The following is a 14266-nucleotide window of genomic DNA, read 5'->3' as shown; positions in this document are numbered from 1 at the left end:
TTTCTATGATAAAATAGGTTAGATATTTACAACAAGACTCGTTCGATCAGTGCTACCTAAATGGGAACTTGGTTGCTGTTTGTTTTTTTCAGCGTTTTGGTCCTAGATCAAAAATTTCAAATCAGAAGCCTTCAAAAATTAATGAAAAATTTAACTTTCCCTTTGCATTATATTCTAACTACTTATAATTTTCAGAATTGTGTCTTGCTTCATTTACAATATAGGAGTATGGTAGTGTCGTGGTTATGTTACTGGACTAGTAATCTAGAGTTCAAATCCCAATTTGAATTCAATTTTTAAAAATCTGGAAATTAAAAAGCCGCTATCAGTAAAAGTGACCATGAAGCTGCGTTATTATTAAATTAACCCAACTGGATCTCTAATGTCCCTTAGGGAAAGAAACCTGCCACCTTTACCCAGTCTGGCCTATATACGACTCAGAGTCTCCCACACCAATATGGTTGACTCTTAATATAGCCCTCTGAAGTGGCCTAACAAACCCAGCATTATCTTCTCAGAGCAACTAGAGATGGGCAATAAATAACGGCCTTGCCAGCAATGCCCATAATCCCAAGAATGTGTTTTTTTTTAAATGTATTGCCCCCCGCTTGCTACTTTTCCTCTTTAGATCCATCTGCCCATCCTCCAGGTGAGAAGCTGGCCAATGTCATTCTTTAGTTGGTTTCAAGGAGAGGCACGTGATGAATTTCCATCGCCGCTGCCGTGGCCCGCGATGCAGAAAGCGTCGTGTGAGGAATCACAAGCACAAATCGTCCTGCCATTCCATGGATACGGGGGGGGGGGCAGAGAGCTGACAAAAACAAGCAGGGCTTCACACGAAGCTGGAGACGGAACAGCATTAAAGTGGTAAGAGGTAGTTGAATTGACTCGGGTTGACCCCTCACTGCTGAGAAGTCAGCCAATTTGCGTCAGTGGTTAACTTCAATCCTGTTTAATGTGTTGCTGTGTACAGAAGGGAGCGTAGGAGAGAAATTCGCATTGATTTGATTTGCGTCCACAATGCAGTTGCTTTACAAATTCAGAAAGGTTTTAAAAGAGATTACGAGTTGCTGCTTGCTCAAATGTTCTGCAAAAGTCAACTCTGTGCACTGATCCTTTCTACATATTATTTGAGTCACAAAGTTCAGGGTATTCTTAGTAAATTTATGCAGTGAAATTACAACAGCGGCTTTGAAATTAGTTCCTGTCCTTGGATGGAGTGGTTTGAAACATACTGCTGCAGCAGTATTATAAAGAAGCTAATCTTCCTGAGAAGCGTCATTTGAAAAATGCTGACATTGTTTCAGCGTTCACGCATCACCTCGAAGTACAATTCCAGGCAGAATGGCACAACAGCTACTTATTCCTCGGCTCCACCATCAAATTAACGCTAATTAACTAACGAGCATGGGGTCCAGCCCATAGACACAACAACTTGCATTTATATAGTACACTGAACAGAGAAAAAATCCCAAAGCACGTCACAGAGGCGTAGGGCAAAAATAATGGACGCCGAGCCAAAGAAGAGATTGGAGGGAAAAGAAGTGGGTTTTAAAGAAGTGTCGTAGAAGAAGAGGAGGGAAGTGGAGGGATAGTGGAGTTTAGGGAGGGTATTCCAGAGGGATCTAGATAGGTGAAGATATGGCCACCAATGGTGGAGCGAAGGGAAGGGGTTAAGCATAAGCAGCCAGAATCAGAGGACTGGAGAGTTTAAGGCTTCTAGTTTGAACCTGTGTCCCCATGTTCAACTCCTGCAGTTTACTTCAAAGTAGTATTCTGGATTAATTTTCTCCACACCCTTAACAATTTTATATACCTCCATTAGATCACTAGTCTATGACTGACACTAGTCCTACCAGTTGTTACTATTTGAATGATTGGTTCCTGCCATAGACTGCCAGCTCATTACCCTGTTGGATTGGTGTAAACCTCAAACCATACACTGCTGAGAATTACCTGTAAGGAACCTGCTTTTAGATCAAAGGAGAATCCTGGGGCTAAATGTTATAGGCGTGCTGCTTTTTCCTGAGTTTAGTGTTGGTCTGACAATGAGACGTGAAGGCAGAGAGCAACTCTAGGTACATAGAATTACATAGAAATTGCAGCACAGAAACAGGCCACTCGGCCCAACTGGTCTATGCCGGTGTTTATGCTCCACACAAGCCTGCTCCCGCCCTACGATAGAGTCAACATAAATCCTGCAGCTTTTGATTTCTGTTAGTTCGCCATGGTGGACTCATCTCTCATTTCTCTCTGAAAAGTATTTGTTTTTTTTTAAGGGTTTCTCATCTGACTAGCTTGTCTGTTAAGCCCTTTGTAAACTGTCTCCAAATTGCTATTTTTGAACTAATACAATTGGGGGCGATTTTAACCCTACCGTTCCCATGGAAACCGGGCGGGTGGGCGGTTCAAATTGGCCAGGTCACTTACCCGCCGGAAAGCTGCCAGGATCACTGCCCTCCGCAATTTTAACCTGCACAGATGAGCAGGCGGCACAGACACCTGCCCAAAAACGGCAGGGTCCTTCTTTACATCTGTTTGTCAAGTCCCCATGATGTCATCGGGACCCGACTGCAATTTTAACTCAGGCCTGGGCGGGGAAGCCGCTTTCCCGCCACCGTAACCTGGTCGGAAGAGGACCAGTCCCCAAAGAGGCCAAAAAAGATAACGTTTTTCTCTCTCCTTTGCAGGGCCAGGAGGAGCAGGAACCCGATCTCGCCGCTTACCTTATGTCGACGGGCGGCCTCCAGGCCCCGCGACGTTCCTCTGCTTCTCGACCGTGGACCGGCCGCATGTTAACGAGGCCTGGGAGTTAAAATAGCCCGGGGCCCTCATTTCTGTAACAGCGGGTGAGTTTCCAACTCAAAAAAAAATAGGTTCGCTTAGAAAACTATTGAGAAACCTGCCCAGAAGCAGCAGGGTTTTGCGTTCACCGACTGAGCCCTCCGCTCTTAGTTGCAATCTGTGCGCACAGCTTCATCATCCTGAAAGTTTCAGCTTTGCAGTTTTAGAGGTGCCAAATAGAATGAGGCAAATGAAACTGTCCATGTGTACCCAATCTGTCATCTCCAGACACGTGGCCACTGGGAATTTAATGCTCAGCAACTTGGGAAGGAAAAGCCAACCAATATTTAGCAGATTAACATTATTTGGTTGACATTTCCTTCGCATAAGATCTCATCAAAACCAGACATGGTTCAGCTCCTTCTTTTGCTGGAGCTGAAATAATCTGGCCCAAAACTAAGGGACAACAGGTCCTTGTATTCACATTTAAAAGGCCCGTTTAAAAAAAAATTGTTAAAATTAGATAGGATTTAAAAAGCTGTACAATACTTTCAACAAATTCCTCTTTTTTTTTGTTTCTGGCCACGAATCATCACGATAAAATCAAGATTATATTTCACAACTGGTTTGGTGAAAGTCCCAGTGTCTGAGGACAGAAAAGCGAGCGAAGAATACTGAAACTAGAGATGTTTGGACTTGATAGAAGGTGGCCAAGAGGGACTTTATAGAAGTGCCCAATATATTAAATACTCTAAAGTGAATCTGCGGCGTTACTTCAAAGTAAGCCTGGATTCTAGAAAGTTCAAACTGTGAAACTTCGATTTAGGACTTGAGGTCAGGAAGAATTTTTTCACATGAACAGTACACTAGACTTCCAGGAAGTCCAGTAACATAATCACTCCAGAGACCTAAGCATAAAATCTAGGCTGACACTCCAATGCAGTACTGAGGGAGTGCTGCACTGTTGGAGGTGCCATCCTGCAGATGAGACGTTAAACCGAGGCGCAGTCTGCCCTCTGAGGTGGACATGAACGATCCCATGGCATTATTTCGAAGAAGAGCAGGGGAGTTCTCCCCGATGTCCTGGCCAATATTTATCCCTCAACTAACATCACTAAAACAGATTATGTGGTCATTATCTCATTGCTGTTTGTGGGACCTTGCTGTGCGGAACTTGGCTGCCACGTTTCCTACATTACGACATTGACTACACTTCGAAAAGTATTTCAGTGGCTGTAAAGTGCTTTGGTACATCCTGAGGCCGTGAAAGGCGATGTGAGTCTTTCTTCCTTTCAGGTGATAAATGGATGTGAGGGAAAATGAGAGAATGGGGTGACTCATGCTGTCAGTCTCATGCACATCTTAGAAGGAGGTTGGGCAAGATCTGGGAATTCACCAGATCCTCCGCACTTTTCGCCAGACATTTACGGCACATGGAATTCGTAGACAGAAACACTTGTTTAAAAAAATATCTTGGCTCTGATAAAACCTTGCAACATTTTCTTGGAGCAGGATGTTTTAAGGTAGAGCATGGCTCAGTGGGGGCTTGAGGGGTTTTCAAACCTTGATACACAGACAGGATGCACCCTATTCAGGTGTACAACCCAACCATTTGTGCATAAAATATTGCACTGTGTGAGTTTAATTTTTAAAAATAGCATTGGATTTGTATTTCATGATGAATTACAAATATATTGCAAGGAACAGTCTGCACACGTGCAGTGGGCTATAAGGAAATAGTTCGCTCAGTCTGGTCAACAACAATTTGCATTTAAATAGCGCCTCCAAAGTAGTAAAACGTCCCAAGGCACTTCATAGGAGCGTAATCAGACATAAATTGACACCAAACCAAAGATGTTAGGACAGGTGACCAAAAGCTTGGTCGAAGCAGCAGGTTTTAAGGGGTGTCTTAAAGGAGGAGAGAGAGGTGTGCAGAGTCAAAGAGGTTTAGGGAAGGATTCCAGAGCTTAGGTCCTAAGTTTAGAGCCATGCTTGCGTTGTGACCAGCTCCATGGAACTCCCAGAAAAATGACTGTCAGTTCACTTGGACCATCTGAATAAGAACCTCTATGCCAAACGCAATGGACAGATACTCTGGGAAGATAGAATGAGTTTTCCTAAGGCTTCATCTAGAAAGAGGGCTGTCTGTTAGGTCACAGAGGAAACGGTTAACTGGCCATTATCAAATCATCAAGGTGAAAGCTTTGACCTTGTTCGAAGCACCATTCATGCTGTCACCCTTGATTAAGGCGGAGGGGAGGGATGTGGGGAAGAGATCACAGAACTAATCCAATTGTAGAGTACATGAGAGAGTTTTCTGGTCCAGTCAGTATGTATGTAAAATTCTGTCAATATCACGAGAGACTTACCATCCACAATACTGACCTCTAATATTTTAGGGAGTATGGTGCATCTGTGCAAGGTAATACTTTTAAAATAAGGAGTGATAATTGCAAATATGTTGCCTGTGTATTTGAAGCAATATGACACATAGATAATATGGACATTCTTCATTCGTCTGCTGTGGCTGCATAAATGGATTGAAGCAGGTATTTGTCTTCTGGATTCCTACAGCTTTGCTGTGGTGAAGCAGAACAAGGGCAGGATTCAGCCCCAGGCTAGCTCCAAGTCGAGTGGATCACCTGCTAACATGGCTTCTGGTCGGTCGTGAAATCCGGACCCTATCCCCCAAACATTGAATAGGAACAGTGTAAGCTCCTTCTCTGTAGGATGTCTTTAAACAGCTTTCGTAATAGTCCCCAAGGTGGCTTTGGATCGTCTCCAGCAACCGCGGGGGCTTCTGTCTTCATAACGAATCATTAGACATGCTGGGGTGAAACCCCATTTTGCATTCATCCTGACCTTTTTACTAAAATGAACATGAGAAACGTCATCCTTTTCGGGCGTTTTCACTTGAAAGACATTGGCAGGAATGTGCGAACTGCGGTAAGCTCACTGAACGGTCTTGGAACCAAGGAAGCTGATTTTAAAAAATCTCTAAAAGAGTCAATTACCTCAAAAGGAGAGGGGGTGGGTGGAGGGGAGGGAGTGATTACTGTTCAAATCGTGTCAATTAACATAACTTGAGACGTATTTGGTGGATTCCTGAAACTCTCAGTGTTCAACAGCCTGTCCTAGAAATACAAGCACTGCCAATGAAAATAGAGAGAAAGGTTCACACCAGGTCCAACTACACGAGACGCTCTCAGTCTCGAAGGCTGTCTTTGGGAACAGTACAAAAGGTTTCTCATAGGGAGAGGAATGTAATAAAAAAAGGCACTTTTTATACAGCATACTTGATGGGAAAGGAAACCGTGCCATTTTCATTAAACTTGTGAACTGATCTCAGCTGGGGGAGCAGTAGTGGCACTTCTTAGGGAGCGTCTAGGGTTCCTGCTCCTGCTAACCCCTGCTGGAAGTGCATATCTGTGGACATTAGGTAAGGTCATGGCCAGGCTTGGCTTGTGATGTCCAGTCTCTCCTCTACCCTTCTGTGGTTGAATAGTCTACACCCATGCTCACTGTCTAGACTCACATAATTGCACACAGTTTTCTGCCATTACATAACTCTGCGTGGGGTCAATTTTCTTCAGCCCAGCTCCCAAACGCCTGATGACATGAGGCAAAATTGGCACAAATCCTTTTCTCCCATTCTGCTCCTGAACAGCACTGCACCCAAATTTCCTCAAGGCTGTTCTGGTGTCTGCACCTGAAGAGAGTGTGGTAATGTAATAAATGACTGCACTCTCTCCAGGTACATTTACATTACAATGATGTTATCAATATATCAATGGTGCATCTATGCCCATCCTATCATCATGTGGAGATGCCGGTGATGGACTGGGGTTGACAATTGTAAACAATTTTACAACACCAAGTTATAGTCCAGCAATTTTATTTTAAATTCACAAGCTTTCGGAGATTTTCTCCTTCCTCAGGCAAATGTTTCAAGAGCTCCTTGAAGCCTACGCATTTATACATATTGAACAATACATGGTGTTTACAGATTGCCCCTGCAACTGCCCGTTGCCAAGGCAATCACCGTGTTCAGACAGAGAGGGGGTTCTGCAGGTGACACCTCTCTGTCTGAACACGGTGATTGCCTTGGCAACGGGCAGTTGCAGGGGCAATCTGTAAACACCATGTATTGTTCAATATGTATAAATGCGTAGGCTTCAAGGAGCTCTTGAAACATTTGCCTGAGGAAGGAGAAAATCTCCGAAAGCTTGTGAATTTAAAATAAAATTGCTGGACTATAACTTGGTGTTGTAAAATTGTTTACAATCATCCTATCATCACATTCTCCACATCGCTCTTGAAGTAGATAATACGACCTTTATCCTTAACTCCAATCGTGTAACACGGCTAAAAGAGAACAATTTATTTCCCTTAACAGTGTTTGCTCAATAGCAGCAATTGGATTATAAAAATGATCAGCTTAAGAGGAAGTCTTCTCATTAATATCCCCTCTTTTACAGAACCATTTCAAATTCAATAGTAACTTTCAAAAGGGAATTGCATAGTCACTTGAAAAAGAAGAATTTGCAGGACTATGGGGAAAGAGCAGGGGAATAGGACTAGTTGGATACCTCTTTCAAACAGCGGGCACAGGCACGTTGGGCTGAATGGCCTCCTTCTGTGCTGTAAGATGCTATGATTATAAGAGTGTTTGTTAAATATCAGTGGGAGAGCAGAACCTAAAACCTCTGGGCAGTACTGGCAAAACAGTTAGTTTATTGAACGATGCATAAGTTCTCCCTAGCTTTAATCTTTGTCGATCAATATCAGCTGAAGAGAATATTGGCACAGGCTGCACAATGAGTTATTCAAGTAAAAGCATTCAGTCAGTGCCCTACATACAGCCTAGCTGTTATGAAGCTTTGACTTCTAACTGAAGTGTCTGTGCTAAGTAGAACAAAAATAGACACTCAAGTGAAATGGCTTCATTCTGCTGGTGTGGTGGCACTGTGCCATGAGCTGGTAGGAACCGGCTTCATATACCTGCGATTTTCTCACATGGTTGGTTCTTGGACTTAGTGGTGCCATCAGAGGGAGATAGTGAGCAGATGTCATGAACTTCCTGTCGGCTGATTCAAGAGCAGCGTTGGCCGAGGGTTGGAGGCTGCTAGTCCCCACATTTGGCCAGAGAATGCTTATTCTTCTAGGGCACTGCAAAGCAAAGGAGGATTTGGGGGGAGTCGGGAGCTCCACTTCTTTTTTAGATCTAAATTGCTGCTTTTGTAACCAGGAACATAGGAACAGGAGTAGGCCATTCAGCCCCTCGAGCCTGTTCTGCCATTCAATTAGATCATGGCTTATCTGTATCTTAACTCCATCTACCCGCCTTGGTTCCATAACCCTTAATACCCTTGCCTAACAAAAATTTATCAATCTCAGTAGTGAAATTTTCGATTGACTCGCAGCCTTAACAGCTACTTGGGGGAGAGAGTTCCAGATTTCCACTACCCTTTGTGTGAAGTAAGTGCTTTCTGACATCACCCCCCGAATGGCCTAGCTCTAATTTTAAGGTTATGCCGCCTTGTTCTGGACCCTCCCACCAGAGGAAGGCACTGATACCTGGACCAAAAACATTCTCCACAGCTGTTACCAATACTACTCTGGACATGAAAAGGGCACAGATGCCCTTTTGTAGTGAAAACTGGTCCTGCCATTTCTATTCTCCTCAATTCTTCCTCCAACCACTAACTATGGCTCCAAGGCCACTCTCGAGCAGTCATTTGATAGAAATTCCCAGGCTGTCACTGCTGCCTTCTTCCCTCCTTTTAGATGCATTTTGCCTTTTTTTTTTAGGACCAGTTGAGCAAACAATCTGTCCACTCCCTCCACTAACCCTCCCGGCCAACAAGTAAACCAGAAAAAAAATATTAAAATGACTGATCTTCCATGGTCTTTTGTGACCCCGCTCCTGTATGCTGCCAGGTTTCACTGGCGGGTCCTGCTCTATGCGTGATCCGTGCGATCTCCAGTTCAAATCGTGTCTTGGTCCTAATTGCGTCAAAGGATCCTGACTTTAATATATTCATGTGGCCCCCTCCCCCCACCTGCCTGTGGCGGGCGCCTTTCCTGAACCCAAAAACCACCCAGTTAAAATGGCGGCGGACAGGAGCGTGTCGGGAACGCTCTGGAAAGTGCATAGCCGCCATTTTAACCACCCGCCCCATTCTTATCGGATGGGCAGGGTTAAAATCTGGCCTTATGTCATTAGTATTTGCCAGGCAGAGAGTCAAAAATGGCCGAGACAATTTTTCTCATTAAAGGTTTTTTTTGAATGAATTGTTTGGCTCGCCCTCTCCTTGCTACACGTGAAGTATATGACCAAATTACAATTAGTAAAATCATGTCACAATTAATAAATTTGCATAGGCCCAAATTTATTCTGCCATATCTGATGGGGTCATTCTTTGCCATGTGACTGACCCCGGCTCAACTCCTCAGCCCTGATACCACAGGTCAAAAGTTGAAGCAGACAGTAACAAAGTTAAAATAAACGTTAACAAAAAGGACCAACTTTCCCACATTTATGCCTAGTTTGGCGCTGCATAACAGACAATCAGCTAGAAATAATGTGCATTACACTGGAACAAGTTTACGTATCAACCAGCCAACTAGAAATTTGGATATACAAAAATACAAAATTTGTACACAAGGTGTGACAGTGGAAATGTGACACATGAAATGTGACAAAACTACATACCATATTTAATATTATTGCTAGTGAATCTCGCATTGTGCTGCTCGCTGTAAGTCAGAGAGTTTGTACAAGAAAAGGATATTGTATCCAAACAATAGAAGGTAGGATGGTGTTCTCGAACACCAGAAAATGCAATTCCTCTGCATTCTTGAAATGAATGATGGGTCCACTTAGATATCAATCTTTGTTTGCAGATGAGAACCTTGCAGCACTTGAAAAGGAAAAAAACTGCAGGGCTACAGGGCAAGACCCCAGGGCAGTGGCACTAATTGTATAGCTGGGTACAGGCACAATGGGCACCTTCTATCCTGTAACATTGTATGATTTTAACCTGGCCCTGTTTGATTGACAGGTCGATTAAGTTGCTGGGAGACATCATGTAACCAATATGTTCTTGAAGAAAAGAAGCTGGAACATGCAGCATTTTAATAATGTTTTGAATCTATAAGAAAGAGCGAGTGCAGTTCATACAAAGTGTAAATAATCCTAATTGGAAGAATCCATTATTTAAGAAGTTTCAACATTTATACCTGGCTCAGAGCTGCTTCATTCTTTTAGATTATTTGAACTTCTCCAAGGTCTGCTGCAACTCTTGGAATGTAAAGGTCAGAGTTGGGAGGAGAAGGGCAAGGAGTCAATCACACGGGGAGAATGACACAATCAGATATGGCAGAACAAATTTGCCTAGTTAGAATAAACTTGGGCTGATTATAATAAATTTGACTATGATTAAGAGCGACAGAAGGGTTACAAGGTGGGACAGAATAATCTTGCAGGAAGTAAAGGCTACATTTACAAAATGTGTGTGCCATATGAAATACTTTTAATATATTATAGAGATAGCTGTAGATTGATTATACAGAACATACTCTGGAGTGTGCTGTAAAGCAGGAAATCCTCTCGAGGTTTGGGATGATGTAGCTGCACCATTTCAGTTTCACTCCTGTGGATTACGGTGCTATCTCATCTGCTCAGTATGTTAGAACCCTACATGTTCACTCCAGAGACTATCAACTACTGTAATCCTTTTCCTATTTTTTTTGTACATCTTGTTTGCCGGCATTTTATCTGAAGGGGCCTGAAATATTGAACATTAACCCATCTTGCTCGTTATCCTAAACTGAAAACATTTATGATTAGCCAAGGTAAAGGGAAGGGCTCTGTATCCAATCTCCATCCATCTTCTGGCCAATCTCGGGGCTATTTCCAATATTGAAAAAGCACTCAAGAGTGACAGAAGTGTACTCTAATTTGGAGCGTAATTCATCAGCGAATATATTAAGGCAGTAAGAGTCTCTTTGGAAAAGATTTGCTGCATTGACCTTTGAATTAGCAATTGGTAATGTACAACGCAGCTGATGCTATCTTACTGGGCATAACCTTTAAGTAAGTGCTGTTAAGATGAACATTTTCAGTAGTGTGTTTTTTTCTCATTCCAAAATGTACTAATTGGCAGATAAAAATTACAGCTCATTTATCCACTAAAATAAAGGAGTAAATTATTAAGTGCCAAAGGGAACAATGAATTTAAATTACTTCAAAGGGCAATAGCGCCTCTTCGGAGAATTCTCAGACAGTCCCAGCTCCTAAAACAAATAGAAGAATCCACCCTAAATCTCTGTTGCTTTATTGTAGCTGCTAAATCTCCTTATTTTTTAATAAGACCGAAGATTTATAAAACTTTATTAATTTAGAAACCTTATTTCGAGGACAAAGGCAGCAACTTTTACCGAGAAAACAAGATGGCACCTGAACGGATTTTCAAAAAATATATTTGATTGGTTTTGGTTTTTCTCCTTGCTGTTGTGTTATGGGTAGCGTTTACCTGCTCCTGATTGTAATTGGTAGTTTTCATATGTCCTTAGCAATGCTTGATTGGTAGTTTTAATTCCCATTTTGCACCACTTTTGATTAATACATTTCCTACTTGTTTAGTTGGGATTTATGAACGTGAAATTTGAGTCAATTTAAGAGTGACACAGAAATATTTACGTGCAACAAGTGCATTAGATGCAAACCAGAACACACACATATATTTCTCAAGGTGTTGCATATGGGTAATCAAGATAAAGTGTATTCTTCAGGTAAAGCAGGGTTAGAGAGCTAGGAATAATTTGACCAGGATATACAGATGTAATTCAGTCACCTTTTTAAAGTCATACATTTTGTCCTTATTTTTATTTATTCCCATCATAAATTCCCATGTCTGCATTTATAATGGTAACTCCCTATGTAAATTTGTCACACTGTAATTACACTCTCTCACCAATGGTGATGCTGTCGTGCAGCATATATAATAATGCGCCATGCGCCAAAGTGTGGCATCCTAAGTATGATGGCCGATGCATGACTGGAAGCAAGTGAAACACTTATACACAGTACAAGCCTGTAAAAGACTCTACAGAAATGGATACTGTGTTTTTAATGTGTTAACAAGTTATGTTACTGTTATGATATGAAATATTTTCCTAATTCAGCATCAAGCACTCTCAAGTCAAACACATAATAAAGCTCCCTCTACTCTACCCAAAAATGTCTCAACTTCAGAAAAGCATCTATTACTACATAAAAGTGACATCTCCATTTCCGAAATTATTGAAGTCTTTTATGATGGAGATTTCCAGTTTAATACCAAATTACGAGCAGTTTTATGCTGTGGGCCAACAAACCACTAAGAACTAGATCAAGACTACCTAAATTCATATCACAAAGGATCCTTAAAACCAACAGAAAGAGGAGATTTTCATCCCATCCGTCTGGGTGGATTCGAACCCAGGTCCATGAGTTGGAAGGACAATGCGCTATATATCCCATTGTACCTCAGAGTCCCTTGGACCCTGCAATCTTAAAGAGAAAATCAACTGTTTGGTAGAATTTCAAGTATTACAAACTGACCTTCAACAAAGTCAGCAGCAGCATGCATGCGATGGTTTGTTGCTCCTTCATCTTCAGGGGTGTTCAAAATTTCTAATGCAAACTCAATAGCTTCCACCAATTCATCCCGTTTGTCCTTTCGGACTGGTTTCTCCTCAGGGTGCCGCGTCAGGCCCATTTCCAGCTGGTACACCTTTTGCAGAGTGAAGCTCTCGAATGGTATCACTGCATATTCCGTTGGCAATTTGACGGCAGAATGGACCTCTGCTTTGTCTATCTGAGAGTGCAGAAATTCTAGCAGATCTGCTTGAGTTTTCTCCGGACTGCTCCGGTCAAAATTAGCTCCCAGTGAGTCACCATAACGATCCTGTACAGCTTTGAGCTGCTCACTCCTCTCCTGCAGTTCCTCCTTCAGTTGTGCAATTTGTTTCTTTAAACTGTTGATATAATTACGGTGTTGCTCCTCACGCTCCTCGAGTAATACTTGAAAGTTGTCCTTTCCAGTTGGGCCATTGACCCGAGGCAATATGGGCTGGCCATCTTCCACTTTCGGAGTGCATGCCAACATGTACAACAAGGAAACTATGCAGCACAGGAGGACCAATACCATAGCTAGCCGCCAAATCCAGGTTGGCATTCCTCTTCGCATCATTCTTACCCACATCTGGTCTTTCTGGAGTTCCACTCCAGTTAATCAGTCCAGAATGATTCGCCAGCAACACCATCAGTCTCTGAACCAAATGGTTCCGACCTTGTAAATCTTCTCATTTCAGATTGGGGTTGTCTTCTGACAGGCACCGGATGACAAGCTGGAAGGACAAACACAGAAACTAATCAGCACCTACAGCACAAATCAAACATTTCCTCCATTAGAAAACAATGCATTCTATTCTCTTCTCTAAAAAACAGTGCATTTTTTACATCATATATCCACCAGAACTTTAACGAGTACTAACTTCTTACTGGCTCATTGTGCCCCAGAATAATTGATTTTGAAATCCTCCTACTTTATAAACTCCACCCCATTCCCCCAGCAAAGGAAATAGTTTCTCTGTATCTACCCTATCAAATCCCTTTATCATTTTAAACACCTCGATTAGTTCACCCCTCAACCTTCGAAACTCAGAGGAACGCAAACCAAGTTTATGCAAGCTGTCCTCATAATTCATGCCCCGGTATCATTCTGGTGAATCTGCGCTGGATGTCACATGGAGCTCAAAGTGTTATAATATATAATAGCTAATCATTAAGAAAGAGGAGTAATATAACCAAGATAAAGCTTCCCATACATACAGCAGGCCTGAAGAGACAAGGTTAAAGCTGTGTATTAAAGTTGTGTAAATGATTGCTGAGGGTTTTTTTTAAAGCCTTCATGTCAGGTACTTTTCTCGGTTTGATCTTTCTAATGCGTTTATCTGGGTAATGGATGTGGGAACAGCTATAGAGGATTAAGATGAACGGGACTGAAATGTCCTCAGTGTGGGCGACACTGTGCTCAGGTTCTGATTTTGTAACCTTCAGACATGTTGAGAAGTGTTGCCTGCAGTACTTAGGAACCACCTATCAACAAAAACGAGTGTATTTTCCTCTGCAAACCTTTGTACAGGTAGTTCTATTTTCTCTTTAGCCAGTTAGTCCGCTCATTCCACACCTCAATAGCACCAGGAGGAACTATCCTGACACCACTCCCAGCTTCATACCGGCTGCAGTATAACTCCAAATATTTGCAAGGGCAAATTTTAAAACGTTCTAAGGAAACCTAATGGTCTGAGATTTTTTTTTAAAGTTTTTAATGTCAAAAGGAGCTGACTGACCTGGTGACTCTGTCAACATTAAATGACCCAGCATTTGGGTCACTGTGAACAGGTCGCCATTGAGCGTTCATTGCACCTGTGC

At 42.4% G+C, this 14266-nt stretch overlaps 1 protein-coding gene across 1 annotated transcript in view; it reads right to left on the bottom strand.

Moving 5' to 3' along the window:
* The window catches only part of LOC137329115 (chondroitin sulfate N-acetylgalactosaminyltransferase 1-like), a 106978-nt gene that overhangs the window by 51054 nt on the left and 41658 nt on the right, over nt 1-14266 (bottom strand). Inside the window, exon 3 of the mRNA XM_067994392.1 lies at nt 12392-13179. Coding sequence (XP_067850493.1) covers nt 12392-13034 — 643 coding nt within the window. The 5' untranslated portion in view covers nt 13035-13179. The remainder of the gene's footprint in view (nt 1-12391; nt 13180-14266) is intronic.

This window comes from Heptranchias perlo, chromosome 1 (genome assembly GCF_035084215.1).
Source record: "Heptranchias perlo isolate sHepPer1 chromosome 1, sHepPer1.hap1, whole genome shotgun sequence".
In the NCBI taxonomy this organism is placed as follows: Eukaryota; Metazoa; Chordata; class Chondrichthyes; order Hexanchiformes; family Hexanchidae; genus Heptranchias; species Heptranchias perlo.
The sequence above is the reverse complement of the archived record's forward strand: the minus strand, read 5'-3'. Positions and strand labels throughout refer to the sequence as shown.